The sequence below is a fragment of the Salvelinus alpinus genome, chromosome 17 (genome assembly GCF_045679555.1).
Source record: "Salvelinus alpinus chromosome 17, SLU_Salpinus.1, whole genome shotgun sequence".
Classification (NCBI taxonomy): Eukaryota; Metazoa; Chordata; class Actinopteri; order Salmoniformes; family Salmonidae; genus Salvelinus; species Salvelinus alpinus.
Window position 1 is genome coordinate 17,631,629 of NC_092102.1, and position 27,618 is coordinate 17,659,246.

At 43.0% G+C, this 27,618-nt stretch overlaps 2 protein-coding genes across 11 annotated transcripts; one reads left to right on the top strand and one right to left on the bottom strand.

Annotated features, from left to right (window-relative positions):
• Positions 1-112: 112 nt before the first annotated feature.
• On the top strand, positions 113-1,957 carry LOC139541833 (coiled-coil domain-containing protein 42-like). The gene is made up of 5 exons (XM_071346741.1): positions 113-250; positions 368-568; positions 829-1,050; positions 1,249-1,413; positions 1,740-1,957. Exons 1-5 carry the CDS (start codon positions 113-115, stop codon positions 1,821-1,823), a joined length of 810 nt encoding a protein of 269 aa, XP_071202842.1. The 3' UTR covers positions 1,824-1,957.
• A 616-nt stretch (positions 1,958-2,573) lies between these two features.
• LOC139542346 (homeodomain-interacting protein kinase 1-like) lies at positions 2,574-27,229 on the bottom strand. Of its 10 annotated transcripts, none has more exons than XM_071347654.1 (18): positions 26,905-27,228; positions 25,668-26,434; positions 25,348-25,539; positions 21,345-21,526; positions 21,002-21,125; positions 20,677-20,796; positions 20,362-20,454; positions 19,981-20,162; positions 8,286-8,436; positions 7,951-8,155; positions 7,524-7,642; positions 7,141-7,269; positions 6,031-6,197; positions 5,443-5,580; positions 5,102-5,263; positions 4,676-4,878; positions 4,382-4,515; positions 2,574-4,240 (listed from the first exon to the last, which is right to left on the bottom strand). In XM_071347654.1, exons 2-18 carry the CDS (start codon positions 26,430-26,432, stop codon positions 3,854-3,856), a joined length of 3,453 nt encoding a protein of 1,150 aa, XP_071203755.1. In that variant the 5' UTR covers positions 26,433-26,434; positions 26,905-27,228; the 3' UTR covers positions 2,574-3,853. The 10 variants fall into 10 exon arrangements, 8 of the variants coding, with proteins under 8 accessions (XP_071203755.1, XP_071203757.1, XP_071203761.1 ...); XM_071347656.1 differs by having other exon boundaries at positions 2,574-4,234; positions 6,031-6,200; XM_071347660.1 differs by having other exon boundaries at positions 20,368-20,454; positions 26,905-27,227.
• Between the last annotated feature and the right edge of the window lie 389 nt (positions 27,230-27,618).

A 27,618-nucleotide genomic window follows, 5' to 3' on the forward strand; every position in this document is an offset into this window, starting at 1 on the left:
ATTTTTTTAATTGTCTCATTGTACCTCAAACCAACAATTCCTGGCAATAAAATTATATGACGAATTAGTACAATCCTCTTAGTCAAGTCTCCACACAATCCTCCTGTATGATATGGTCTCACTTTACATTCTGTTTGGGTTTCAGGATTTTGAGTCAACTCTCAGAGCCCTGAGAATCCGCAAGGATGAGCTCATAGAGAAGGAGGGCCAGATGAAGGAATATCTGCAGAAATTTGACAACTTTCTGAAGGTACCGTCATAGCTTCTGAACATCACTTCTTAGACTAAACTATTGACCCCGTCCTGTAGTCTGCCCATCAGTCAGACTGAGATGAATTGGTCATGCTCTTCCGTGATCTCATTTCAGGAGAACGAGGTGAAACGATGTCGAGCTGTTAGGAAGGCCGGCCGAGAGAGGGAACTGACCAATCAGAAGCAGGTGGACCTGCTCACTCTCCAGGAGGAGACGAAAGCTCTCGTCAAAGAGAGGAACCGTCTGGAGAAACGAGTGCAGAAGAATGCCATATACCCCCATTACCTTGATAAAGTGGTACAGGCCAGTGAACAGGTAGGTCATAGTGAGGATTAGAACTCTGAGGTAGTGTGTGATTTGACTGGCCTTCACAGACAAACCAATCCCTAGCCACTTGTATCTTACCAGATTGGATAGCTCTAAGCAATATATTGGTGGCGCCATCTTGCCCTGTGATAAGCCAGGTGGAATATTGTAGCCATATTGCTGACACCTGTCCCATCCTCTTAGGTCTACACAAGAGCCTAAACCGTAGGGGTTAGGGGTTGATTTGGAATTCCTATTGTGCATCTCAGTTTCAGGAGGCCAGACAGGTGATGTCTCGCTACGACACGTTGATGCTGACCCGGGAGGACCTGGTGCGGACCACCCAGCAGAACCAGGACAGCACGGAGAACGCCCGAGCCCAGCTGGCCCGCTTCACAGAGCAGAGCAATGACACCCTGCTGCACTACAACAACACTCTGGCCCAGCTACAGAGCCAGCTGGACAAGGCCCGCGCTGAGGGCATGATCTGGGTGAGACATGAGATGATCACGCTCCCTATGGGTATTTTACAGTGATTGATCTCTGAGGGACAGTTTCCCAGACACAGCTTAATAAAGCCAGTCCTGGACCTCCCATGTTCAGTTTGTGTTCGGAACTCCAGCCCTGAGTGTCCTCAAAGGGAACTAAGAGTCTGATCAAAGGATGACCATTTCTCTCTTGATATACAGGAATCGAGATGGGCCCACATTCAGAACACAGCTGCAAAGAAGACACTGCTGTTGGGCACAATCAAGATGGCCACTCTTAATCTGTACCAGTGTGTGTGCAAGAGGGCGAAAGACACTGGAGAATCACCTATTTCCCCAGAGGACACTGTTAAGCAGCTGGAAAAGGTACTTTAGGGTACTGTTAACTCACGACTCATTATTACTCATGAACTCACAGCACATAGTGCATCATAGGGCATAAATCATAGGGGGGTAGAAATGATTAGCATCCTGATATGTGACCATTGTGCTCTGATGCATAATTTACCGTTCTCTGATCACAGGGATTTCTTTCATCTGCCAGAATATATAGCGGATATCATATCATATTGACTAGACATTTGCATGAATTGTGAATCCTCTATTACTCATTCATCAACTCTGTCAGGTATTCAGAGGGCATTTCCACTAGACCAGCGTGTTCATATAACTAATATGACTTATTTTGACAGATCCAGACCTTCCTAGCCGATCTGATCTGCATTTGGGAGGAGGTGAACAAGCCAGATCAGCCAGGGCCAACCGGACACAAATAGATGATCCGCGTCAATCAATATAGCTGTTTTGTATGAAAGTTTAGATTCTATACTATATTGTCATTGCCCTTTGCTTGTCAACAAAAAGCATTATTGCACTGATCAGATCAAAAATAAAGATCTTTTGAGACACGGATAGTGTATTTTTTTTGGGGGGGGGATTTGGGATTGACCAGTTGGCAATAATACAATATCCATCTAAATATATTGATTAAAGTGTGTTCCATGTAGCACTTCACATAGTAAGATTGTATGAACGACCATGTCACAAACCATTCACTCTTATATCCAACAGCTATTCATATACTCATGAATCATCATTGGATTCAACACAATTCAAGGTTGACTGAATATCACCATTTGCAATGCGGTCTAATGGACTGGGGTTACTTAGTGTGAGATACCCAATCGGATTTCTACTTTACACATTAACAAGTTCACATACACCATCATTCCACATGACAAGATCCTAACTATCAACAACACTATTGACTTATAAGGCCTAGACAGCCTACTTAACGGATCCTTAAGAATTACTTAAACACATAGGGCTGGTTTCCTGGACGTGGAGGCATTCTCCATTGAACATACTTTTCAGTCCAAGAGTAAGCTTAACCAGGTTACAGGGGCCTATCAATAGGCCTAAAGTGGTGATGAGATGAACACGTGATTGGTGTGTGGAATCGCATGTTAAAGGGCCTTTGACAAGCGCTTCGGTGACATGCTGGAGAAAATGCACTCCTACACGTCTTTATATGGACAGTGAAGTTGACACTTTTAATATGGCTTTATTCTCTAGCATTTTGGATTTGATCAAATGTTTATCAGGCGACATTGTCACCTTTTATTTGAGAGTATTTTCATACATCTGTTTTTCTGTTTAGAAATGAAAGCACTTTATATATGAAGTCCCATTTGAACAAAGATAATGCCCCCAAAACACTGAAGAATAGCATTTTTGGGGGGGATATGATTTTACGCCTCTAAACTTCACTTGTCATTATTCACAATTCATTAATGATTGTCCTTAATCACGGTAGCATCCACATTACTGTAAAAGTGTTCAGAAACATTCTATTATTTACAATAAAAGTGACTCAAATGGCACAATACATTACTTACCATTCATTTCTATTGAGGGCACAACATAACACAATACATTATTTACCATTCATTTCTATTGGGAGCACAACATAACACAATACATTATTTACCATTCATTTCTATTGGGTGCACAACATAACACTAGATATATATAGTGCATTCATTTCTAAAGAGTTAAACAGATATGAAAATACCCTGGTGACGTTCTGTACTGTCGCCTCATATACAACATTTGATCTCAAATGCTGGAGTATCGAGCCAAAGCAACAGTTTTAGCTTCACTGACCAAATAAATGCGTAGAGGAGTGTACATGTGTAGGGAAGTGTTTCAGGTAAGGTGACATTTAGTCGACAAACTTATTATTTTATCTGTATTCTTTTACAACAGACACGGGAAACAGAGAAACTCTGTTCAGCGTTATTTGCAATACGTAGACATTCAAAATAATGATAAAAACAAATAAATAAAAACGGACCGTCTTATAATTCTAGTACAATTTGATTAGCTGCAGTACATGGAAATAAAATGTCATGATAACGACAAAGGACACACGGTTAGTGCTTTTATAAGCTTAATATTCTAAAAACAAAGATAGCAAAATACTGGCTTTACATAGGAGAAATGTTTAAAGGACTTTCTTGCACATAAGCGCATTTCATTTAAGTAACAGGGAATGAAAAATATTTACCACTTCAAATCAGGACATTGCGAACAAAGCTGTTAAAATAATTCTAAACGAGGCTTTACTAAATTGCACATTTAAAAATATCAGTGGTATTTAAGTATCATAGTGCCTGTGCTAAACTTGTGCAGTGCTGCGCCTTTATAGTCTTGGTCTCCATTTGGTCTTCCGCTGGACTAGATGGCTGTTCTTTCCACAGAAGTAGAATCTAGGATATTCTATTTCTATGGCAGCCTCTATTCCTCACAGGTAGGGGTACTGACTGAGCTTCCTCTGGCTGAGCTGGTAGGCCGCTGCGCTGGACCGGGGGATGGGGTAAGGCTGGGCCGCCAGCTGCTGCTGCTGGTGGTACTGTCCCTGGGCATGAAGGAGCCCCAGGGAGGAGTAGGGCCCGCTGGGCCGGGCGTGTCTAGAAGAGCCCCCGGCGTGGAGCTGGTCCATGGCCTGAGAGACAGAAGCCAGGGCGGCAGAGGCAGGGTAGGCGTACAGGTTAGGGGTAGAGGTGAAGATGGAGGAAGCCTCTTGCAAGCGGTAGGAGGAGACTGGAGGAGGGTAGGTGGGCTGACGACGCAAGGAGCTGCTGTTGCCTACTGTTCTGTCTTGTGATGATGACATCAGAGACTGCTGTACCTGGGGAGGAATATAATTCTACATTATAATACGCTACTCGCATTTAGATATTTTCTGCCTCCGAGACTAAACTTGAAATAAGAAGAGGATAAACAAAAACCCTAAGACATGACAAGTGAGGTCAACCATATTGCTTTATACCTGACTCAGGTTGAGAGGTTGAGATCTGCTAGTTGTGGCCCTCTGATGGCGATCAGAGCTGGAGGCCCCTCCTGCCCTGCTGGACTGCTGAGCTGTCACCTTCTTGGACTTACCAGAAACATTAACATGTTGATCTGAGAAACAAAAACTATTTAAAAAAACATCCCACATACTTAATGCTGTGAGAATAGTTTAGTGTGAGACATTGCAGGATAGTTCCCAAAGCAACAAAGCTAGAGGCCGCCCCAACTATACAATGGTAGGGGAAACACTAGGCTGGAGGTGTGTGCTAACCTGATTTGTGGGTCCCGCTCTCCCCAGACTGAGTCTTCACTGAGGGCAGGATGATGGCAAGGGACTTGGAGGAGGACTGGGACGAGGAGGAGTTGGTGGCAAGGCGCTTGGGGCTCAGGGGACTGCTGATCGACGAGTCAGAGTCATGCGAGTCGTGCACCGTCACACAGCTGATCACATTGGCTCGCTGGTTAACACCAGAGCTGTGACAGAAAAGAGAAAGAATACTTTAGAATTGTATTTTCAGAAAACAGATATTCATATTTTGCTTTCAACCCAAAACCCCTTGAGAGACAAGACACACATACCCAAAGGGGTTGAAAGCCAGGGTCATACACAGTGCTGGTTTCAGCTACTCAAAACAGCAGCGTCTCATGAATTCACACATTAGATGGATGCATGAGATTACACAGGACGTGACCTCACCCGGCAGCAGGGAACTTCCTGTCATCTTCATCCTCTGTGTCGCTGTGGATGGTGATAATGCTGGCAGCGGGGCTGGGAGTATCAGAGATGACGATTGGATCACCATTGAAGGCAGGGGTGTTGTAGACCACAGAAGCAGCTTGCTCCAGTGACAACACAGGCCTGCAAAGGGGCAGCACTCCTTTTTAATGTAAAGTATACTGAGATGTTTCAATGTAATTAAAACATGTAAAGATTTAAAAGTGGTCAATCATAAAGCTCTCACTGATTCACATAAATTACATACATGGTGAGGAAGGGAACAATACAGTATAAAAGTGTCTTTTGGGTTTGAAAGTTACCTGGCCCTACTGTCGGCATGTCGAGCCTTACACCCTTTCCCCTGCTGGGGTCTTGCTTGGGAGGGGGCCGTGGGTGCTTGACGCCCCAGTGCAAGGTCCTGCTGCGTGATGCCATCGTAATGACTGCCATGACGACCCCTGGCATCACAACAAGTTGGAATTAGCTTCCCTAGCATATTGGAATCAGTACAACACACTGGCATAAGTGGGTAGTTATCTGAACCAACTAATGTCTTCACATACTGTAACCTAGATACCAAAACAATTGCATAAATATCAAATAAGGGCTTCCTCTGAAATTACTATAACTTTCTGCTGTTTGGTCAGTGATATGGTGCGGCAGGAAGCCTAGTGGTTAGAGCATTGGACTAGTAACCGAAAGGTTGCAAGATCAAATCCCCGAGCTGACCAGGTACAAATCTGTCGTTCTGCCCCTGAAAAAGGCAGTTAACCCACTGTTTCTAGGCCGTCATTGAAAATAAGAATTTGTTCTTAACTGACTTGCCTAGTTAAATAAAGGTTAAAAAAAAAAATCTGTAAATTTGGCCTTAGTGACTGAGCCCAGAGGGACAGCACTGCACTACTCACCTCCGGTGTGAGGCCTGTTGTCCTGAGCTGTCTCCACCAGAGAGAGGGGCTCCCATGGGAGAGTCAGGGACCAGTGTCTGGTTCTGGCTGGGATTGTGAAGGGCCATGCCTGGCATCTGCTGCCACGTGGAGGGGATAAGGATCTGCTGTGTCCCTGCTGGCCAGCCCTGCTGTACACACACACATGTACAGACATTAACAGAGTTATTGTAGGTTTGCTTCTCGAACAACTAATACTGAAATCAATTGCAAGTTGAACAGTCTGTTTTGAGAGAAATTGAAAAATGCTGTGCTAAATGTGAGTATGACAGTCAAACCACCACAGAATGCAGGTGCATGACGAGCACATGCAGTTTGTAGACAGACATGATTCGGTGTCTGCTCCTGTCACACCTGAAAAGTTATAGGCATCCAGCACGCCCCCACTGAGTCAAGATCAAATTCAGAAGAGAAAGATACACTGAAAAAAATATAATAAACATCCATTGACCGGTCTCTGTTCCCCAGACTTCCAAAGCATGACCTAAACAATAGTTACTGCCGAGGAAAGAAATAGGATTGAAAATCAAAACACTTAAAATGGGAACTCCAACTGGCAGAGGAGAAAACAGTTCATGCTCTCAAGCCAAGCACACATGTCCTGGAAGGCAGTACTGTAGAACTGAGAAAGTACGTTCAAAACACTGGTTTAAGACCTGGAACTCAGACGAATCTATTAAGAGAAACATGACAGATAATCAAGCGGCAGCATTCCAGCTGGCATTTCTCATGTCTGCTGCACGATTCAAGGACCAAAGCAACGGCATTAATAATTTGAATCAACAGCAGGTTCCCAAGGTTGCAGCGATGAAGGGCACATTTACATTTGGTTGAATTTATTTACATTTCAGCAAAACTTCCGGAAACTTCAGCTGTCACTGTATAATAATGCAAAAGCCTTATTTTTGGAAAGGGAAGAGAAAGGGAGAGTTGAGACGCTGCAAGCAAAAGCGCAGACTATAGTAAGCAACAGCACATGCATCCCATGCTCTGCACACCCCTGAAATGTGTCAGGGGGAGAAAGGGGTACAGGGAAGACGGGGGGCAACAGGAGTGGTGTTGGTGCTTTACCAGCATGGTGGAGCTCTGATCCAGCAGGCCAGGCCTTCCAGCCCCACAGCCCAGGGGCAGCGAATACAGAGGGGCCATTCCTGCCACAGGGGTGTGCAGAGTGGCTACCATCAAAGGATTGCAGGAGGCCTGGTGGGGAGGAGGTTTGAGGGACGGGTGTAGGGGTTAGATAACTAGACATGGGGGACAGATCTGATCGCCACATCCCTTCACCAGAGTATGAGATTGATTCCCAAAGAAAGGAGAGGACGTTAAAACAGGTTTAACACGTTGTGATGAATCCTGTCTTTACTCTGGTGAGATACACCTAAGTTATTCATAGGATTCCAAACATGGAGTCAGGCTGTGGGTGGGTGGTCATGCAGCAGTCAGTCTTGCTGTACCTGTGTGAGCATTCCAGGCTGGAGATGTAGAGGCTGAGTGGACTGGTTCTGGGGCCCCATGGGAACAGCGTTGTCCATCCTCACTGGGAAACCAGAGTGTTTACCGGACGTCTGGAGGCCTACAAAGAAATGAAGGAGGTAGATTAGTTACAATGTAATGAATATACAGCTTTGCAGAAGGAGATTACAGACATTACAGCTAATTTAAGACAATTGGGCGGAATCAAAATTATGAAGTTCAGATCATCCCGTGTTAATAGATCACATAAGGCTACGACAACATGTCCCACTGAAAGTTGTCTCCCACATTACAACATATTTACTTAGCTGCGACATGAATTTGGTCTTCATACGAGCGCAACAAGAGGCAAACAAACTATTGTTCTAACATTGTAACCCTGCTCCATACGGTTCCTTCTCTGCTCACCCTGGATGGTGGGTGGGCAGACGATGAGAGTCTGCTGGAAAGGCTCAGCCTGGCCACATAGCTGGGTGGGTCTGGTCTGCAGAGGGACACTCTGCTGGGGGAGACCTGGGATGTTGATAGTAGCCTGCTGATACAGGCCCGGCTGGTAGTTCAGCAGAGGGACGTTGCTGCTCACTGACAGTGACTGGCCACCGGTGGACGCCATCTGACACGGTGGGGATAACACGACATAACCAACCATTCATCACAATGTGTTGTCAAATATTATTTACGTTATTTACGTGTTGAAAGGACATCCTGAGAAAGTCTGACAATACAAGGCATTAGTTTCTCACCTGGTTGTGCTGGTTGAGCTGGCTGCTAAATGTAACAGTGAGGTTTGTAGCTGCACTGGGATTGTTGTTGCTAGAAAACAGATTCTTTCCACTCTCGAAAGCGCTGACCCTGCGCTTGCATATGTCCATGTTCTGGAAGCATGACTTCACACTGAAAAATAATAATATTTATCAAGGCACATGTAACTCTAAAGGAGCAAGGTAAACAGGAGGCCTGGAAAATCATAAAAGAGAACAAGATTTGCAAAGCTGCCCTAATCCTGGACTGTTGTGTGTAAGAGCTCTATGCCAAAATGTTTTATATTAAATCAAATAGAACGTAAAGGTTCAGTAAGTTAGAATGTTGTCCACAAATGTACCCACATTTCTATTGGCTGAAATCTTTTCTTTATTTTCACAGCCATTTTAAGGTTGTCATTAGTTACCACAGCCACAAAGTCATAATTATGGCTTAACCCCCCCTTCAAAATGTATCTTAAAAATCAGATTTTAAACCTAACCAAAACCACACTGCTAACATTATGCCTAGTCTCACGTTGCAATACCTCCAAAATCAAGTTGTTGTCACGTCTCCCTTGGAGGTCTGGAGAATTTTGTATCGCAAAAACAGTTTGAATGGTCCACTGGAAGAGGAAGATTTAGATTGGATGTTACATTTCAAGAACCCTCCCCCAAAACGCTTATAGAAGGGGTGCTGTGCGTAATGTGCGTCACTGTTTTCTGTCCAGGTAGTTGTTGCTATGCTAGTTTCAAGTGGTCGTTTTCAAGTTAGCAAGTGTTGCCAACAGTCTGCGATTTATATTTATTGAAAGTAGATGACGCAGGTAAAGTCAAACGTCACAACATGTTCTAAAATGTTCTGGTGACAAACACTTTTTTCCTCGTCTCCATTCAAGACGTCCACATGGCTGCTGGCTGTGCTTTGCTACCACTGAAAATATCTTGAGGGGTAGATCAGCTTTAATATTGCAGATAGATTGTAGCTACCATCAATGTAATTGTCTGCCTCATTTCCAATCCCCCTTTTTTATATTTCCCTTTATTACCTTCCCCTAACCCCTTGTTATTGGAGTAAACTAATGGACAACACCACTTATGTTTATAATGTGTCGAGAAGTCTTTTACGGACACAATGTATTTTACAATAGTTGTTTTTAAATGCCACCCTTCAGCTACCCTCAACCCATCCCATTTATCTCTGAAGACCATACAGTTCTATTTGCCATATATATTTTTAACTGTGCTGTTTCACAAAAGTTATGAACCTATATACACTTTACGGACACAGTATTGTACATTAGTTGTTGTTTTTAGTCAAACTTTGTATAATAATTTACATGGCTCATCGCACTCTAGTGACTCCTGACCTTGGTCGTCATTTGAACGGTGTTTCCTCCGACACATTGGTGCGGCTGGCTTCCGGGTCATAAAGCATGGTTTGGCGGGTTTCGGAGGATGCATGACTCGACCTTTGCCTCCCAAGCCCGTTGGGGAGTTGCAGCGATGAGACAAGATCGAAAAAGGGGGTAAAAATATATGCACACTAATTGATAAAAAAATACATTTGAGTTTAACCATAATATGTTGTTGTAATATTTGTTCTGTCTTTTCTGGTAGATTAAACTGAAATTGCAACCAACTTCCTATGGTTTGTTTTAAAATTGTGATATTTTGGAGATTTCATTTTCAAATAACCAGAGCTTGTAATCTGAATAAAGGGGAAAAAGCCATTCTTGAACATGGGGTGAGGCATTCTAACTAATCTGCTAGAGAACAAGTTTGGATTTAAGTATAACTTTTGAATGACTGATGCCTTTGAGAGGTCTAATGCTTTAATATTGAATAATTTCTGCCCTCCGAATTCATATTCATTATATAAATACGCACGTTTAATTTTGTCTGGCTTGCCGTTCCTAATAAAAGGGAATATTGTTTGCTCATATAATTTAAAAAACACAAGGCCATAAGCAAATAGGTAAACTGGGATATGACTGAAGAGTTGAATCACAAATAAACAGGTATTTTCCTTTCCACGGTAGCAAGATCTTATCTATTTTTGTTAACTTTCTATAAAAATGTATTTTAATGAGATCATTTCTTTCTTTCGGGATATGAATACAGAGTATGTCCACATCACCGTCAGACCATTTTACTGGTAAACTACACAACAATATAAAAGTTATTGATCCAACATGTAATATAGTACACATCATAATTTGGTATTCTAAAATAGATTTTTTTTTTTTGTATCTGCAATCTACACACAATACCTCAATGACAAAGCGAAAACACGGTTTTCAAAATGTTAGCAAATTTATTACAAATAATTTGGAAAGGCACAGACCCGTCTATGTAAGGTCCCACAGTTGACAGTGCATGTCAGAGCAAAAACCAAGCCATGAAACCAAAAAGGAATTGTCCGTGGAGCCCCGAGACAGGATTGTGTTGAGGCACAGATATGGGGAAGGGTACCAAAAAATGTATGCAGCATTGAAGGTCCCCAAAAACAATCATTCTTTAATGAAAGAAGTTTGGTACCAACAAGACTCTTCCGAGAGCTGGCCGCCCAGCAAAACTCTGCTAGACACTAACAAAAGACCCATCATATCTGGCCCTGTGCCTTCTTTGAATCGTGGCATAGAATCCTGCTAAAGCGTTCATTCTCTTCACAGCTGGCTACGGGACAATTGCAGCTCAATGGGTTTAACTTTTGTTGACAATCTTATGATACCTTTTGGAAACAAAACACGTTATATAAAGAGGATGGGATCCACTCAAATAATGCGGGTTCCTGGATCCTTTCAAAACCCAGCTCAGCTAATCCCTACCATTGTGACGCAGAGTTGTCATAATGCTTCAGCAAATGTACATTACACCAGGGGCGTTGGTAGACACAAAGTAAGTAACCTACAGTGAGGGAAAAAAGTATTTGATCCCCTGCTGATTTTGTTCGTTTGCCCACTGACATTGAAATGGTCAGTCTGTAATTTTAATGGTAGGTTTATTTGAACAGTGAGAGACAGAATATCAACAAAAAAATCCAGAAAAACGCATGTCAAAAATTTTATAAATTGATTTGCATTTTAATGAGGGAAATAAGTATTTGACCCCTCTGCAAAACATGACTTAGTACTTGGTGGCAAAACCCTTGTTGGCAATCACAGAGGTCAGATGCTTCTTGTAGTTGGCCACCAGGTTTGCACACATCTCAGGAGGGATTTTGTCCCACTCCTCTTTGCAGATCTTCTTCAAGTCATTAAGGTTTCGAGGCTGACGTTTGGCAACTCGAACCTTCAGCTCCCTCCACAGATTTTCTATGGGATTAAGGTCTGGAGACTGGCTAGGCCACTCCAGGACCTTAATGTGCTTTTTCTTGAGCCACTCCTTTGTTGCCTTGGCCGTGTGTTTTGGGTCATTGTCATGCTGGAATACCCATCCACGACCCATTTTCAATACCCTGGCTGAGGGAAGGAGGTTTTCACCCAAGATTTGACGGTACATGGCCCCGTCCATCGTCCCGTTGATGCGGTGAAGTTGTCCTGTCCCCTTAGCAGAAAAACACCCCCAAAGCATAATGTTTCCACCTCCATGTTTGATGGTGGGGATGGTTTCTTGGGGTCATAGGCAGCATTCCTCCTCCTCCAAACACGGCAAGTTGAGTTGATGCCAAAGAACTCCATTTTGGTCTCGTCTGACCACAACACGTTCACCCAGTTGTCCTCTGAATCATTCAGATGTTCATTGGCAAACTTCAGACGGGCATGTATATGTGCTTTCTTGAGCAGGGGGACCTTGCGGGCGCTGCAGGATTTCAGTCCTTCACGGCGTAGTGTGTTACCAATTGTTTTCTTGGTGACTATGGTCCCAGCTGCCTTGAGATCATTGACAAGATCCTCCTGTGTAGTTCTGGGCTGATTCCTCACCATTCTCATGATCATTGCAACTCCACGAGGTGAGATCTTGCATGGAGCCCCAGGCCAAGGGAGTTTGACAGTTCTTTTGTGTTTCTTCCATTTGCGAATAATCGCACTAACTGTTGTCACCTTCTCACCAAGCTGCTTGGCAATGGTCTTGTAGCCCATTCCAGCCTTGTGTAGATCTACAATCTTGTCCCTGACATCCTTGGAGAGCTCTTTGGTCTTGGCCATGGTGGAGAGTTTGGAATCTGATTGATTGATTGCTTCTGTGGACAGGTGTCTTTTATACAGGTAACAAACTGAGATTAGGAGCACTCCCTTTAAGAGTGTGCTCCTAATCTCAGCTCGTTACCTGTATGAAAGACACCTGGGAGCCAGAAATCTTTCTGATTGAGAGGGGGTCAAATACTTATTTCCCTCATTAAAATGCAAATCAATTTATAACATTTTTGACATGCGTTTTTCTGGATATTTTTGTTGTTATTCTGTCTCTCACTGTTCAAATAAACCTACCATTAAAATTATAGACTGATCATTTCTTTGTCAGTGGGCAAACGTACAAAATCAGCAGGGGATCAAATACTTTTTTCCCTCACTGTAAATCATGTCCCTCTAACTGCCCTGAATGCCTCTGCTGAAGAAAAGTGCTCAAAATTACTTGGAGTAACCCTGGATTGTACACAGTCAAAACATATTTCGATACAACAGTAGCTAAGATGGGGAGAAGTATGCCCATAATAAAGTGCCGCTCTACCTTCTTAACAGCACTATCAACAAGGCAGGTCCTACAGGCCCTTTGTTTTGTTGCACCAGGACTACTGTTAAGTTGTGTGGTCAGGTGTCATAAAAAGGCACTTGACCACATTGCAATTGGCTCAGAACAGGGCAGCGCAGCTGACCCTTGGATGTACAAAGAGAGCTAATATTAATAATACGCATGTCAATCTCTCCTGGCTCAAAGTGGAGGAGAGATTGACTTCATCACTTCTTGTATTTATGAGAGGTATTGACATGTTGAATGCACCGAGCTGTCTCTTTGAACTACTGGCACACAGCTCGGACACCCATGCATACCCCACAAGACATGCCACAAGAGGTCTCTTCACAGTCCCCAAATCCAAACCAGACTATGGGAGGCACACAGTACTACATAGAGCTATGACTACATGGAACTCTATTCCACATCAAGTAACTGATGCAAGTAGTAAAATTGGATTAAAAAAAAAACAAGATAAAAATGCACCTTATGGAACAGCGGGGACTGTGAAGCAACACAAACATAGGCACAGACACATGCATACACATGGATTTTGTACTGTAGATATGTGGTAGTGGTGGAGTAGGGACCTGAGGTCACACAGTGTGTTGTGAAATCTGTGAATGTATTGTAAAGTTTAAAAAATATATATAAACTGCCTTAATTTTGCTGGACCCCAGGAAGAGTAGCTGCTTCCTTGGCAGCAGCTAATGGGGATCCATAATAAATACAAATGAGCTATGTGAATCCATTTTGCAGCTTATCTAATGGCATGCATCGCCAATGCATCCAGAGGCCTACAGTATGATGGCATTACTGGCCATCTGTCATCTAAAGCAGAGAATAGCTAAACTCACACGTTGTTTACATGTTGAGCTATACACGAAGTGAACAAAACATTAACGACATCTGCTCTTTCCATGACATAGCCTTCACCTTGTCAGCCTATAATCCCGTATTGATGTCACTTGTTAAATCCACTTCAAATCAGTGTAGATTAAGGTGAGGAGACAGGTTAAAGAAAGATTTTTAAGCCTGGAGACGATTGAGACATGGACTGTGTATGTGTGCCATTCAGACAAAATATTGAAGTGCCTTAGAACAGGGCATGGTAGTAGGTGCCAGTCGCAACAGTTTGCTTCAAGAACTGCAATGCTGCTGGGGTTTTCACACTCAACAGTTTCCCGTGTGTATCAAGAATGGTCCACCACCCAAAGGACATCCAGCCAACTTGACAACTGTTGGAAGCATTGGAGTCAACATGGGCCAGCATCCCTGTCCAACGCTTTGACACCTCGTAAAAGTCCATGCCCCGACGAATTGAGACTGTTCTTAATGTTTTACACACTCAGTGTATGTTCTCAATAGAAAATGATACCAGTAGACACTGTATGACGCAAAGCATATACAGTGGCAAGAAAAAGTATGTGAACCCTTTGGAATTACCTGGATTTCTGCATAAATTGGTCATCAAATTTGATCGGATCTTCATCTAAGTTGCAACAAAAAATTATTGTATTTTTCTTGTCTATATTGAATACATAATTTAAACAATCAGTGTAGGTTGGAAAAACGATGTGAACCCCTAGGCTAATGACTTCTCGGAAAGCTATTTGGAGTCAGCTAACCTGGAGTCCAATCAATGAGACGAGATTGGAGATGTTGGTTAGAGCTGCCTTGCCCTATAAAAACTCACAAAATATGAGTTTGCGATTCAAAAGAAACATTGCCTGATGTGAACAATGCCTCGAACAAAAGAGATAGAAGACTTAAGCTTACCAAATGTTGACTTGCATAAAGCTGGAAAGGGTTACAAAAGTACCTTGAAAAGCCTTGATGTTCATCAGTCCACAGTAAGACCAATTGTCTATAAATGGAGAAAGTTCAGCACTGTTGCTACTCTCCCTAGGAGTGGCCATCCTGCAAAGATGACTGCAAGAGCACAGCGCAGAATGCTCAATGTTAAGAAGAATCCTAGAGTGTCAGCTAAAGACTTACAGAAATCTCTGGAACATGCTAACATCTCTGTTGACGAGTCTACAATACGTAAAACACTAAACAAGAATGGTGTTCATGGGAGGACACCACGAAAGAAGCCACTGCTGTCCAAAAAAAACATTGCTGCTCGTCTGAAGTTTGCAAAAGTGCACCTGGATGTTCCACAGCGCTACTGGCAAAATATTCAGTGGACAGATTAAACTACAGTTGAGTTGTTTGGGAGGATCACACAACACTATATGGTGGGGGGAAAAAATAAACATCACACGAACATCAAAATCTCATCCCAAATGTAAAGTATGGTGGAGGGAGCATCATGGTTTGGGGCTGCTTTGCTGCCTCAGGGCCTGGACAGCTTGCTATCATCGACGGGAAAATGAATTCAAGTTTATCAAGACATTTTTCAGGAGAATGTTATGCTATCTGTCTGCCAATTGAAACTCAACAGGACAACGACCCAAAACACAGAAGTAAATCAACAACAGAATGGCTTCAACAGAAGAAAATACACCTTCTGGAGTGGCCCGGTCAGAGTCCTGACCTCAACCCAATTGAGATGCTGTGGCATGACCTCAAGAGAGCGGTTTACACCAGACATCCCATGAATATTGCTGAACTGAAACAGTTTTGTAAAGATGAATGGTCCAAAATGCCTCCTGACCGTTATGCAGGTCTGATCCGCAATTCCAGAAAACGTTTGGTTGAGGTTATTGCTGCCAAAGGAGGGTCAACCAGTTATTAAAGCCAAGGGTTCACATACTTTCCCCACCCTGCACTGTGAATGTTTACACGGTGTGTTCAATAAAGACATAATGAAAACATAATTGTTGGTGTGTTATTAGTTTAAGCAGACTGTGTTTGTCTATTGTTGTGACCTAGATGAAGATCAGATCAAATGTTATGACCAATTTATGCAGAAATACAGGTATTTCCAAAGAGTTCACATACTTTTTCTTGCCACTGTACCAGATTTTGAACATGCCTTTTAAGTGCTGACATGTACAATTCTGCACAAATCCAACCCTTGTAAATTAGGTACAGTATGAAAATAAGGATATGACAATTAGGCTACAGGAGATGACCAATACAGGTAACATTTTATTTCATTCATTCTAGCAATGTTAGCAACATTATTGCAGTTCCCATAGATGGAGACATATAGAGCAAGCCTGTGCTGTATCACAGACCCTGGATAAGATAACATGGGCTAACATGGCTAACCTTTTAGGTCAATAATATGCTAGCTAGTTAGTTATACCTAGGTAGCTAACAAGGTTAGCTGACTTTTCTCAAAACAAACCTCATTGTGGATAGCTACTTGTCCCTCGTGCTACCCTTTACAGCCAAATATCAATTCATAAACGTCAAAATAAACAATATCGATAGGGCCAACATTGTAGACCATTTCTCAGCTCTTGCTGCAGCTCATTTCTAAATAATACAGAAATGCTGTGAAAACCAATGTGCTGCAAACATTCTAAAATGTTTTTTCACATCCTTGTTTTGTTTACATTTTTAGTCTCACGTACTGTTGCTCCTACAGCACTAATCTGGTGAGCACCTTTGGAGCTCCACCCAAGCAAGGCATTTGAATGGTTTGACGTGTTGCGAGGCATCACTGATTTACATCGGGATCGGACCCCTCTTTAGCTGATTTCTGCCATTGAACTTCCCCAGGCTTCCTGTTTTAGGGAAGCCTGGTTCGTAACGAGGCCACCTTATGCCTAACCTTAAATTGAGACAACATTCCATAAATGTTTATTATATGGTCATTGACTTTCTGGCTGTGGTAACTAGTGACAGGCCCATTTTAGCTGTCGCACTAGCTGTTTGGTCCGAACCTAACATTGAATCATGGGAATTTCAATGCAGACATTGCCTCCCTCAGAGGCACGTGTTGCTAGGGAACAACCTGGACTTTCCCGGACAGGCCTGTAGGTAACTTGCTTGAAAACGTTTGTGCTACGAAACTAAAATACTGCACTCTGACCCACAAAACTTCTTTGCCAGATTCATGATAGTGTTGTTAGACAAAGCTAGCTTCAAAAAGTAATGTAGTTTTATTGGGATTTTCAGCTGTTGTTGGTAAGTAATGAATCTTACAGCTTCTGAAGTAACCTATTCATCCTTAAAATTGCATTTGAAATAAATGCCTTTTGCGGCCTGGAGTGCTGCGTTATGCCCTTCTCCCTGAGTGTGCTGCGCAATCGAAGTGTCTCTCACTCACACGGCTCTCCATCACGTGAATCGGTCTTTCTCACAGGCTACAAGTTAAGACAGACACATCGGGGACGCAACTGCGCTCATCCTTATCTAATTCCGAGGTGCATATTGAAGATATTGGATGAACTGTCCACATTTACTTTTCGTCAGCCAACAATATGAGTCGGCCTAACAAACAGCAAAAGCACTAGTCTATGTCAATCTACTATCCCCCATAGTACAAAAGTCAACCTATTCTATTCTGTGCGAGAAATAAATATTCCAAACAGCCTGGGCCAGTTGTGGGATGCGATAGATCCCAAATGAATACAACCAATAGCATCCCCCCCAAAAAAATTTATGCAATGTGGCTGATGCAACAGATCAGAACATTTAGCTTAAAATGTTGATAAACTATTAAGCTATTTCTTCACATTATAAGAGCAGCAATGCACACATGGTAGTAGGCTATAAGCGCAAATGTTCCAATAGCAGGAAAACACCATTATCAAAAGTGACCACAAATGCAATTATGCATGTAATGATTTTATTATAAATGTGTATTTTTATAGTGTAAATTATCTTCCCCAAACCTGAAACTCACGCGCTGCTTATAACTCAGTAAAAAAAGAAACATCCCTTTTTCAGGACCCTGTCTTGCAAAGATAATTCGTAAAAATCCAAATAACTTCAAAGATCTTCATTGTAAGATCTTCATTGTAAAGGGTTTAAACACTGTTTCCCATGCTTGTTCAATTAACCATAAACAAACAATTAATGAACATGCACCTGTGGAACGGTCGTTAAGACACTAACAGCTTACAGACGGTAGGCAATTAAGGTCACAGTTATGAAAACTTAGGACACTAAAGATGCCTTTCTAGTGACTCTGAAAAACACCAAAAGAAAGATGCCCAGGGTCCCTGCACATCTGCATGAACGTGCCTTAGGCATGCTGCAAGGAGGCATGAGGACTGCAGATGTGGCCAGGGCAATAAATTGCAATGTCCGTACTGTGAGACACCCAAGACGGCGCTACAGGGAGACAGGACAAACAGCTGATCGTCCCTGCAGTGGCAGACCACGTGTAACAACACCTGCACAGGATCGGTACATCCGAACATCACACCTGCGGGACAGGTACAGGATGGCAACAACAACTGTTCGCAATAGGCCTACAAGCCCTCAGACCAGCCTGTTGTAAGGCAGGTCCTCACCAGCAACAACGTCGCCTATGGGCACAAACCCACTGTCGCTGGACCAGACAGGACTTGCAAAAAGTGCTCTTCACTGACAAGTCTCGGTTTTGTCTCACCAGGGGTGACGGTTGGATTCGCGTTTATCGTGGAAGGAATGAGCGTTACACCGAGGCCTGTACTCTGGAGCGGGATCGAGGTGGAGGGTCTGTCATGGTCTGGGGCGGTGTGTCACAGCATCATCGGACTGAGCTTGTTGTCATTGCAGGCAATCTAAACGCAGTGCGTTACAGGGAAGACATCTTCCTCCCTCATGTGGTACCCTTCCTGCAGGCTCATCCTGACATGACCCTCCAGCATGACAATGCCACCAGCCATACTGCTCGTTCTGTGCATGATTTCCTGCAAGACAGGAATGTCAGTGTTCTGCTGTGGCCAGCGAAGAGCCCGGATCTCAATCCCACTGAGGTTGGATTAGAGGGTGAGGGCTAGGGCCATTCCCCCCAGAAATGTCCGGGAACTTGCAGGTGCCTTGGTGGAAGAGTGGGGTAACATCTCACAGCAATAACTGGCAAATCTGGTGTAGTCCATGAGGCGGAGATGCACTGCAGTACTTAATGCAGCTGGTGGCCACACCATATACTGATTGTTACTGTTGATTTTGACCCCCCCTTTGTTCAGGGACACATTATTCCATTTCTGTTAGTCACATGTCTGTGGAACTTGTTCAGTTTATGTCTCAGTTGTTGAATATTGTTATGTTCATACAAGTATTTACACATGTTAAGTATGCTGAAAATAAATGCAGTTGACAGTGAGAGGATGTTTCTTTTTTTGCTGAGTTTATATGCCAGTTAGGATCTACACCCGTTGTAAAGCAGATTAATGTGCTTAATTTTAAGAAGTTATTTTGCCATTTTAGTTGTGATACAAACCTTATTAAAACATATAGGCCTATGGGCTAGGTGTGCAGCTATAATTAAAACAAGTTTTTTTTTTTTTTAAGGCATTGTTTCTTATGCTGGGCATCATTCACAAGTGATAATATATAATTCACAAGTCTTAGGCTAATAGTCACCCATCAGACTATTTTATTTAAAATGTTGTCATTACATATACTAAATAATATGTGTGTGATATTTGTTTCGATTTAGAAGACCATTATCATGCACCTGTATCAAAATAGGGGCAGCGTGGAAAATAATGCATGTTATCTATGTACTTAAATAGCGAATGGAGGACGCTTTTCCCCGTGGTTTATTTTCATGCCAGCCAGGTAGCCTATACTCCTGTTGTAAATAAGCAATGTGCTTAATATTAGGAAAGTTGAGAAATAAATATAGTAGGCCTAGCCAATAGAAAGCTGATGGGATCCTCCTCTTTTTATTAGCGGCCATCACTCGGTTTTCTCCCGCAATTGCATAGCCTATAGAAATATAGCACATGAGCTCATGGGCGCTCATTAAGTGTTTGATTAGATTTTCGAATACATTTGCATTGATGTCAGAGTGATTAGAGGGACAATAGAGTGCTGAATACCAGAATTTGACTGCCTTCATGACTCGTGACCACCGGTGTGGCGGTAATACGGTCACCGCAACAGCCCTAGTCCTGACTCTACTTACTGTGAGCTGTGAGGAAAGTGCAGCAGGTGTGTCATGGTGACGAAGGGGTGGTTGAGGGTCTTCATGGGGGTGATGCGTTTGTCTGCGTCCAGCGTTAGCATTTTCTTTAGCAGATCAATAAACTCTCTCCGGTCAGACTTCTCTGCCAGGACGTCAGTCCCCACCAGACTAGTCATGTTCACCTGCAACAAAACACAGAAAGTTGCCTTCTCTGGCTAAGAATGTCTGCTAAATGACTCAAATTTAAACATTGAGTCTCCTCTGAAGAAATCAAATACATTTATGACATGAAACAAACCAATTTATTAGCATAATACAAAAACATTAAGACATCAAATACAGGAGTGAGTTATTTAATAGAATGAATGGTAACCTGCTCACCCTCACCTGCATCATGTCATCCAAACAGTTGAAAATGTATTTCCTCGCCTCCTTTGACTTTATCCCCAGCTCTGCCTCATGCTCTGAAGGTGTCTACAGACAAAAACAAAATACAGCAGAAAACTATTATGTACAGTAGCACTACACATTACTGCACAGAATAAGGGAGTAATAATATGGTAATAAATTGGAAACTAGTTACAACCAGTAATAACATGCTACCAAAAGTACTGTATCATACAGGCCTAGCTACACTCATGAACAAAGTATGTACATATCAACAACCCTGAGATGTTCTGTTGCCACATACTGTACCTTGAGCCTCCAGAGGGGGTAACTGGAGTCAGGGCCTCTGTTGAAAAAGCGGCTGGTCTTAGTGCCTGCACTCAGGAGGTACTCAGCAGGCAGGCCCTGGGTCTGGGAAATGTAGCGGATCTGATGCAACCAAGGGAAATGCAAATCAGAGATTGTATTATGAGCGCTGCTTTTTTAATACAAACAATCGCACATTGCATTAAAGACAATACTGTATAAAATGCTAGATACAATACTGTATAACTACAAAATGAAAGAAACAAATACATGTCAACTATGGATGACAGTGTATTGTCTCACTGACAGTAGAATAATTGCTGCTGACCTGACCATACTCTGAGGCACCGGGATAAAGGGGCCAACCCAAGAACAGCTCAGCCATGACACAGCCCAGAGACCACATGTCGATCGCTTCACAGAAGGGAAGGCCCAGGATGATCTCTGGCGCCCTGTAATAACACACACAAACCATTGGACATGTCCATAGTTGTACATTGAGCCTGCAATACATCCTCCAGGGCTACTGGGACTCAGATTGTGCCCATAGAAATATAATTACTAAAACTGGTATCCCCATTTAAGTAAATTGCAGTGGTCTGATGGGCTTTGCCTGTTCCAGTAATTCTATTTCTATGCTTGTGCCTCCCATGAGACAGTCAGACACTCACCGGTAGTAGCGGGACTGCAGGTAGGTGGAACACACGGCCTTGGAGACGTGGCTGGCAGAGCCAAAGTCGATGACCTTGACCCTGTAGGGCTGTCTGAGAGGATCTACAAGCATGATGTTCTCTGGCTTCAGGTCAGCATGGATCAGACCTAGGCTCTTCAGCTTCATCAGGGCCGTGGCCACCTGATGACACACAAGAGAGTAAAATATACACTCCCTACATATTTATTCCAGGCTGCATGACATCCGGCTGTGATTGAGACTCCCATAGGGCGGCGTACAATTGGTCCAGCGTCGTCCAGGTTTGGCCAGGGTAGGCCGTCATTGTAAAGAATTTGTTCTTAACTGACTTGCCTAGTAAAATAAAGGTTAAATAAAAAGAAATATTCAGACAGTGAAGCAAAACTTTTTATTTGGCTCTGTACTCCAGCATCTTGGATTTGAGACAAAATGTTTCATAGGAGGCGACAGTACAGAATGACACCTTTTATTTAGGGTATTTTCATACATATCTGTTTAACTTTTAGAAATGAACGCACTTTATATATCTAGTCATTGCTGAACTGTTCTTGGGTTGGCCTCATTATATACCTGCGGTCCCGTGTGTAAGAATGGCGCCGGAGGGGATGGCTGCTGTTTTATGTGCTCCTAACCAACTGTGCTATTTTGTGAAATTTTTCACGTTGTTTGTAACTTATTTTGTACATAATGTTGCTGCTACCGTCACTTATGACCGAAAATAACTTCTGGACATGACAGTGATTACTCACTTCGAAATGGACGAAGATTTTTTCTTTAACGAGTCCGACGCGAAGGATATACTGTTTCTTGGGAACGGGCCCAAATCCCCATCATTTGTGTGAAGAAAAGACGGAGAAAAAGGGGGCGGGGTCAGGCTGCCTTCTGAGAATTCGTAGGCGAGTGAGTAAACCCCCTCTAGCATCAGTCGTATTAGCCAAGGTGCAATCCTTGGATAACAAAATGGATGAGCTCCGATCAAGGATATTCTACCAACGGGACATTAAAAACTGTAATAACTTATGTTTCACTGAGTTGTGGCTGAACGACGACATGGATAACATACAGCTGGCTGGGTTTTCGGTCCATCTGCAAGATAGAACAGCTGCCTCCGGTAAGACGAGGGTGATTTGAAAAGCCCCAGTCAATCAATCAATAATATAATAATTATTTTAGCAAAAATGTTTATTTTTAAATGTACAATCTGTAGAAGCTATGAGAATAGAAAGGTTCAGGACTTTTGTGACACATCACAGAACAGTTGAAAAATATATGGCAAATAGAAATCCAAAATGGATGATGTTGAGAAATAGATGGGAGGGGTTGAATGGAGCTGAAGGGTGGGACTAATAACAAGATAACCAATGTAAAACATACGGGGTCTGTAAAATGTATATAGGTTCAGAGATTTTGTGAAATAGCACAGTTACAAATAGAAATCAAACTGGATGGACATCAGAAATAGAAGGACTAAAAACAAACAAAATATAACCATTGTAAAATAGATTGTCTGTAAAATGTGTATAAGATGTATAAACTGAAGGTAGAAGCCTAAGTGTTTATTAGTTTACTCCAATTGGGGGAAGGGTGGTAGGGTTTGCAGGGAATAATAAAGGTATATTCTTTAAAAGTATGTATGTCTATATAAGTATGTGTATGTATATACAGTGGGGAGAACAAGTATTCTCGCGATACATGACCCCATCCATTCCTCCCCTCAATACGGTGCAGTCGTCCTGTCCCCTTTACAGAAAAGCATCCCCAAAGAATGATGTTTCCACCTCCATGCTTCACGGTTGGAATGGTGTTCTTGGGGTTGTACTCGTCCTTCTTCTTCCTCCAAACACGGCGAGTGGAGTTTAGACCAAAAAGCTCTATTTTTGTCTCATCAGACCACATGACCATCTCTCATTCCTCCTCTGGATCATCCAGATGGTCATTGGCAAACTTCAGACGGGCCTGGACATGCGCTGGCTTGAGCAGGGGGACCTTGCGTGCGCTGCAGGATTTTAATCCATGACGGCGTAGTGTGTTACTAATGGTTTTCTTTGAGACTGTGGTCCCAGCTCTGTTCAGGTCATTGACCAGGTCCTGCCGTGTAGTTCTGGGCTGATCCCTCACCTTCCTCATGATCATTGATGCCCCACGAGGTGAGATCTTACATGGAGCCCCAGACCGAGTTTGATTGACCGTCATCTTGAACTTCTTCCATTTTCTAATAATTGCGCCAACAGTTGTTGCCTTCTCACCAAGCTGCTTGCCTATTGTCCTGTAGCCCATCCCAGCCTTGTGCAGGTCTACAATTTTATCCCTGATGTCCTTACACAGCTCTCTGGTCTTGGACATTGTGGAGAGGTTGGAGTCTGTTTAATTGAGTGTGTGGACAGGTGTCTTTTATACAGGTAACGAGTTCAAACAGGTGCAGTTAATACAGGTAATGAGTGGCGAACAGGAGGGCTTCTTAAAGAAAAACGAACAGGTCTGTGAGAGCCGGAATTCTTACTGGTTGGTAGGTAGGTGATCAAATACTTATGTCATGCAATAAAATGCAAATTAATTACTTTAAAAAATCATACAATGTGATTTTCTGGATTTTTGTTTTAGATTCCGTCTCTGACAGTTGAAGTGTACCTATGATAAAAATGACAGACCTCTACATGCTTTGTAAGTAGGAAAACCTGCAAAATCGGCAGTGTATCAAATACTTGTTCTCCCCACTGTACGTGTATATGTAGGAATACGTTTATGTATATGGATAGTTACCCAAAAAAATATATGGGGGATTGCAAATGATGCAGACAATTACATTGATGGAAGCAACAATCTTTCCACAATATTAACCTGATCCACCCCTTAAAAAATATATGTTTTTAAATTAAAAAGCAAGGGGTGGCGGTCTGTGTCTATTTGTAAATAACAGCTGCTGGACAAAATCTAATATTAATAAGGAAGTCTCTAGCTTGATGTAGTCATTGCGAGATAGGAATATGGGACCAAATCAAATTGTATTTGTCACATGCGCCGAATACAACCGGTGTAGGCCTTACAGTGAAATGCTTGCAAGCCCTTAACCAACAATGCAGTTTTAAGACATATATATATAATAAAAAATATATATATCTTAAAACTGCATTGTGCATTGTTGGTTAAGGGCTTGTAAGCATTTCCCTGTAAGGCCTACACCGGTTATATTCGGCACATGTGACAAATACAAATTGATTTGGTCCCATATTCCTATCTTGCAATGACTACATCAAGCTAGAGACTTCCTTATTAATATTAGATTTTGTCCAGCAGCTGTTATTTACAAATAGACACCGCTTGCTTTTTAATTTAAAAACATATTTTTTTTAAGGGGTGTCGGCGAAAGTCGAGAGCCATGCGTCCTCCGAAACACAACCCTGCCAAGCCGCACTCCTTCTTGACACACTGCTCGCTTAACCCGGAAGCCTGCCGCAACAATGTGTTGGAGGAAACACCGTACAATTGGCTGTAGTGACGCCTTAAGCACTGCAATTCGCCACTTGGGAGGAAAAATACTAAACTTTTGACGAAATTTAATACACTTTAAGTGAATTTGTCCAAAATACTTATGACACCTTCAAATGCGGGGGACTAGATACCTAAAGTGCACTCATTTTTAAACACTAAAACAGGTATGGGAAAAAAAATGGGGGAAAAGGGGGTAACATTCTGTACTGTAGCCTCCTATAAAAACACTAAATCTAAAATCCAAAATGCTGAAGTATAGAGCCAAATTAAAATGTATAGCTTCACTGTCAGAATAAATACATAGGAGAGTGTATATATTATGCATGTGGCTGTATGATATGGGTAACGTGCAATATATGTATCAATGTATGTGTCAAGTGGGTAATGCAAAATGTATTGTGTTATTTTGCATACAGTCAACAGCAGTACTGAAAAAGTGTTCAAGACTATTTTCCCCATATGGATAATAAAGCATATAATGGACTGTATCGTACCTGCTGCAGCACAGGCCGGATGGACTTGAGTAGCAGCGGGCTGAACTTGCTGTGCTTCAGGAAGTCATAGAGGTTCTGCTCCAGCATCTCAAACACCAGGCAGGTGTGGTTCTTGTGTTGGAAACACTCGTAGGAACGCACAAAGTTGAACTCGTCAGCATTCTCTGTGCTCAGTCTGCTCAGGATACTCACCTGGCGAGTGGAGAAGGGCAGATGTGTTCAATTATATTTCTAATTATTCTTTCTCCTCCCAAACTTTTACAAAATGTTTGGTTAAAGCTTACAAGAAAGTCACTTTTGCTTAGTGATACAACACTAACCTCAATTTGACCTTGCCGGACATATGAGGGATGATTCTTCAAGATCTTGATGGCCACAATCTCATTAGTGCCACGCTTCCAGCATTTAGCCACCTGACCAAATGTACCTCTCCCTAGGAACTCCAGCACCTCATAACTGTTGGACACAGAGCACAGGATCTCATGCTGCACTAGCTGGTAGTCCCCCTCACTGTGGGAGGTACTACTCTTAGTGGTGGAGGTGGAATGTGCTATGGACTGGGCTGTGGTGGTCCCCCCGCCAGCAGCTGTGCGGTTGGAGAGCACAGGGGCCGAGAGCTCCTCCAGGATCTGAACACTGTCACTGCTGTCCACCTCCTCACTCTTCCTCTTCAGGCTGTTACCGTACTGATTTTGGTATAGGTCGCCTGGCTGGGAGGATGATGCGGCATCTTTGACAAGGCAACTGGTGGAAGAGGAGGAAGATGAAGAGGAAGGTGGTCCTCGGACGCTGCCGGTGCTGTCTGCCGCCCGTACGACCGTCTGCTCCCGGGAGCCTGCCCCCGTTGATGGATACCCCTGGTTGGAGTTGGAGGAGTTGTATGCTGGGTTGAAACTTGATAAAGAGGGGGAGGATGTGTTTCCATTGCCCTGGCTGGGGCCCTGCTGCTGGTAGTAACTGTTGTTGTTGTCTCCCACTTGGCTGCTCACATCCCACACACTGTTCTCTACCTTCAGTTTCTTGGAGCGAGTGTAGGCGCTGGAGGAGATTGAGGGAGAGGAGAACACCTGGAGCTCGGAAGCCATGTCTACACAAAATGGGAGGCAAATAGAGATGATTGCATTTTACATTTACATTTTAGTCATTTGACAGACGCTCTTATCCAGAGTGAATTCCAGTAGTGAGTGCATAAATGTTTCATGCTGGTCCCCCGTGTGAATCGAACCCACAACCCTGGCGTTGTAAGCGTCATGCTCTACCAACTGAACCACACGGGACAATCACCATAAACTGACAGCTGGTGTTAAGTAGCTAGTTGTCTTACATAGTTGTAATAGATCAAACAGTTGAAATCACCTTGACAACTCATACCAAGTGAACTACATTTACAAACTGTAGTAGAGCATCAGTATTCTGCTAGCGGCGCCAGCCATTTTATTGCGGAACAAAGCAGCAGCCAAGCAGCCTAAGAATCTATAGCTAGCTAAATGTTATGGAAAACTGGTTGTCAACAGCCGGAAAAGAACATAATGTAAAACAAAAACAGATTAACGTCACCTGTGTTTGGTTTAGTCCCGCAGTTCCGATCGTTTTCCCGAAACAGCAGGCCACATTGTTCTTGGTCTAATGAAGTGTTAGCTAGCTGCAGCTACGGCGAGATTCATGCAGAAGATCTCCCCTCGAGATCTCTCCTCTGACGCGACATCATTCACACCATCAACCGGAACATCATAGTTACATTAGCTACGGAGATATCACACGACATCATATAATTCGGAGGTACCTAGCTAGCTAGAAAATGACAAACTAATTCCAAAAACACCAGGAGAGACCATGATCCATCACTAGTATTACTATGCCAGCAGCACAAATGATGACGCCACTTTGTATAGTAATGAGGAAACCTTCAAAATAAAAGCCCACATTCTTTAGTCCAAATCAAAGAAAACCTTTCTCTAACTCTGCCAAATCACGAGGTTTCGGCTTTGTGACACGCTGCACACATGCTCTGATGTTGCTCAGTAATCATGTTTCCATCCTTTTTATGATGTTGGTTCTCAACCAACATCAAGGCGGTGGCCCGTTCCTGTAGGTTCATGCTCTACAACATCCGCAGAGTACGACCCTGCCTCACACAGGAAGCGGCGCAGGTCCTAATCCAGGCACTTGTCATCTCCCGTCTGGATTACTGCAACTCGCTGTTGGCTGGGCTCCCTGCCTGTGCCATTAAACCCCTACAACTCATCCAGAACGCCGCAGCCCGTCTGGTGT

Bases quoted from the DNA above. Each gene is read 5' to 3' on its own strand.
- LOC139541833 (XM_071346741.1), top strand. From the start codon at position 113: ATGGTCTCACTTTACATTCTGTTTGGGTTTCAGGATTTTGAGTCAACT. The intron at 569-828 runs GTAGGTCATAGT...TGTGCATCTCAG, and splicing joins TGGTACAGGCCAGTGAACAG to TTTCAGGAGGCCAGACAGGT. The intron at 1,414-1,739 runs GTACTTTAGGGT...TTATTTTGACAG, and splicing joins CTGTTAAGCAGCTGGAAAAG to ATCCAGACCTTCCTAGCCGA.
- LOC139542346 (XM_071347653.1), bottom strand. From the start codon at position 26,432: ATGGCTTCCGAGCTCCAGGTGTTCTCCTCTCCCTCAATCTCCTCCAGC. The intron at 20,455-20,676 runs GTACAGTATGTG...TTTTGTCTGTAG, and splicing joins ACCCCCTCTGGAGGCTCAAG to ACACCTTCAGAGCATGAGGC. The intron at 8,437-19,980 runs GTAAGTAGAGTC...ATTATTTTTCAG, and splicing joins CACTTTCCTCACAGCTCACA to TGTGAAGTCATGCTTCCAGA.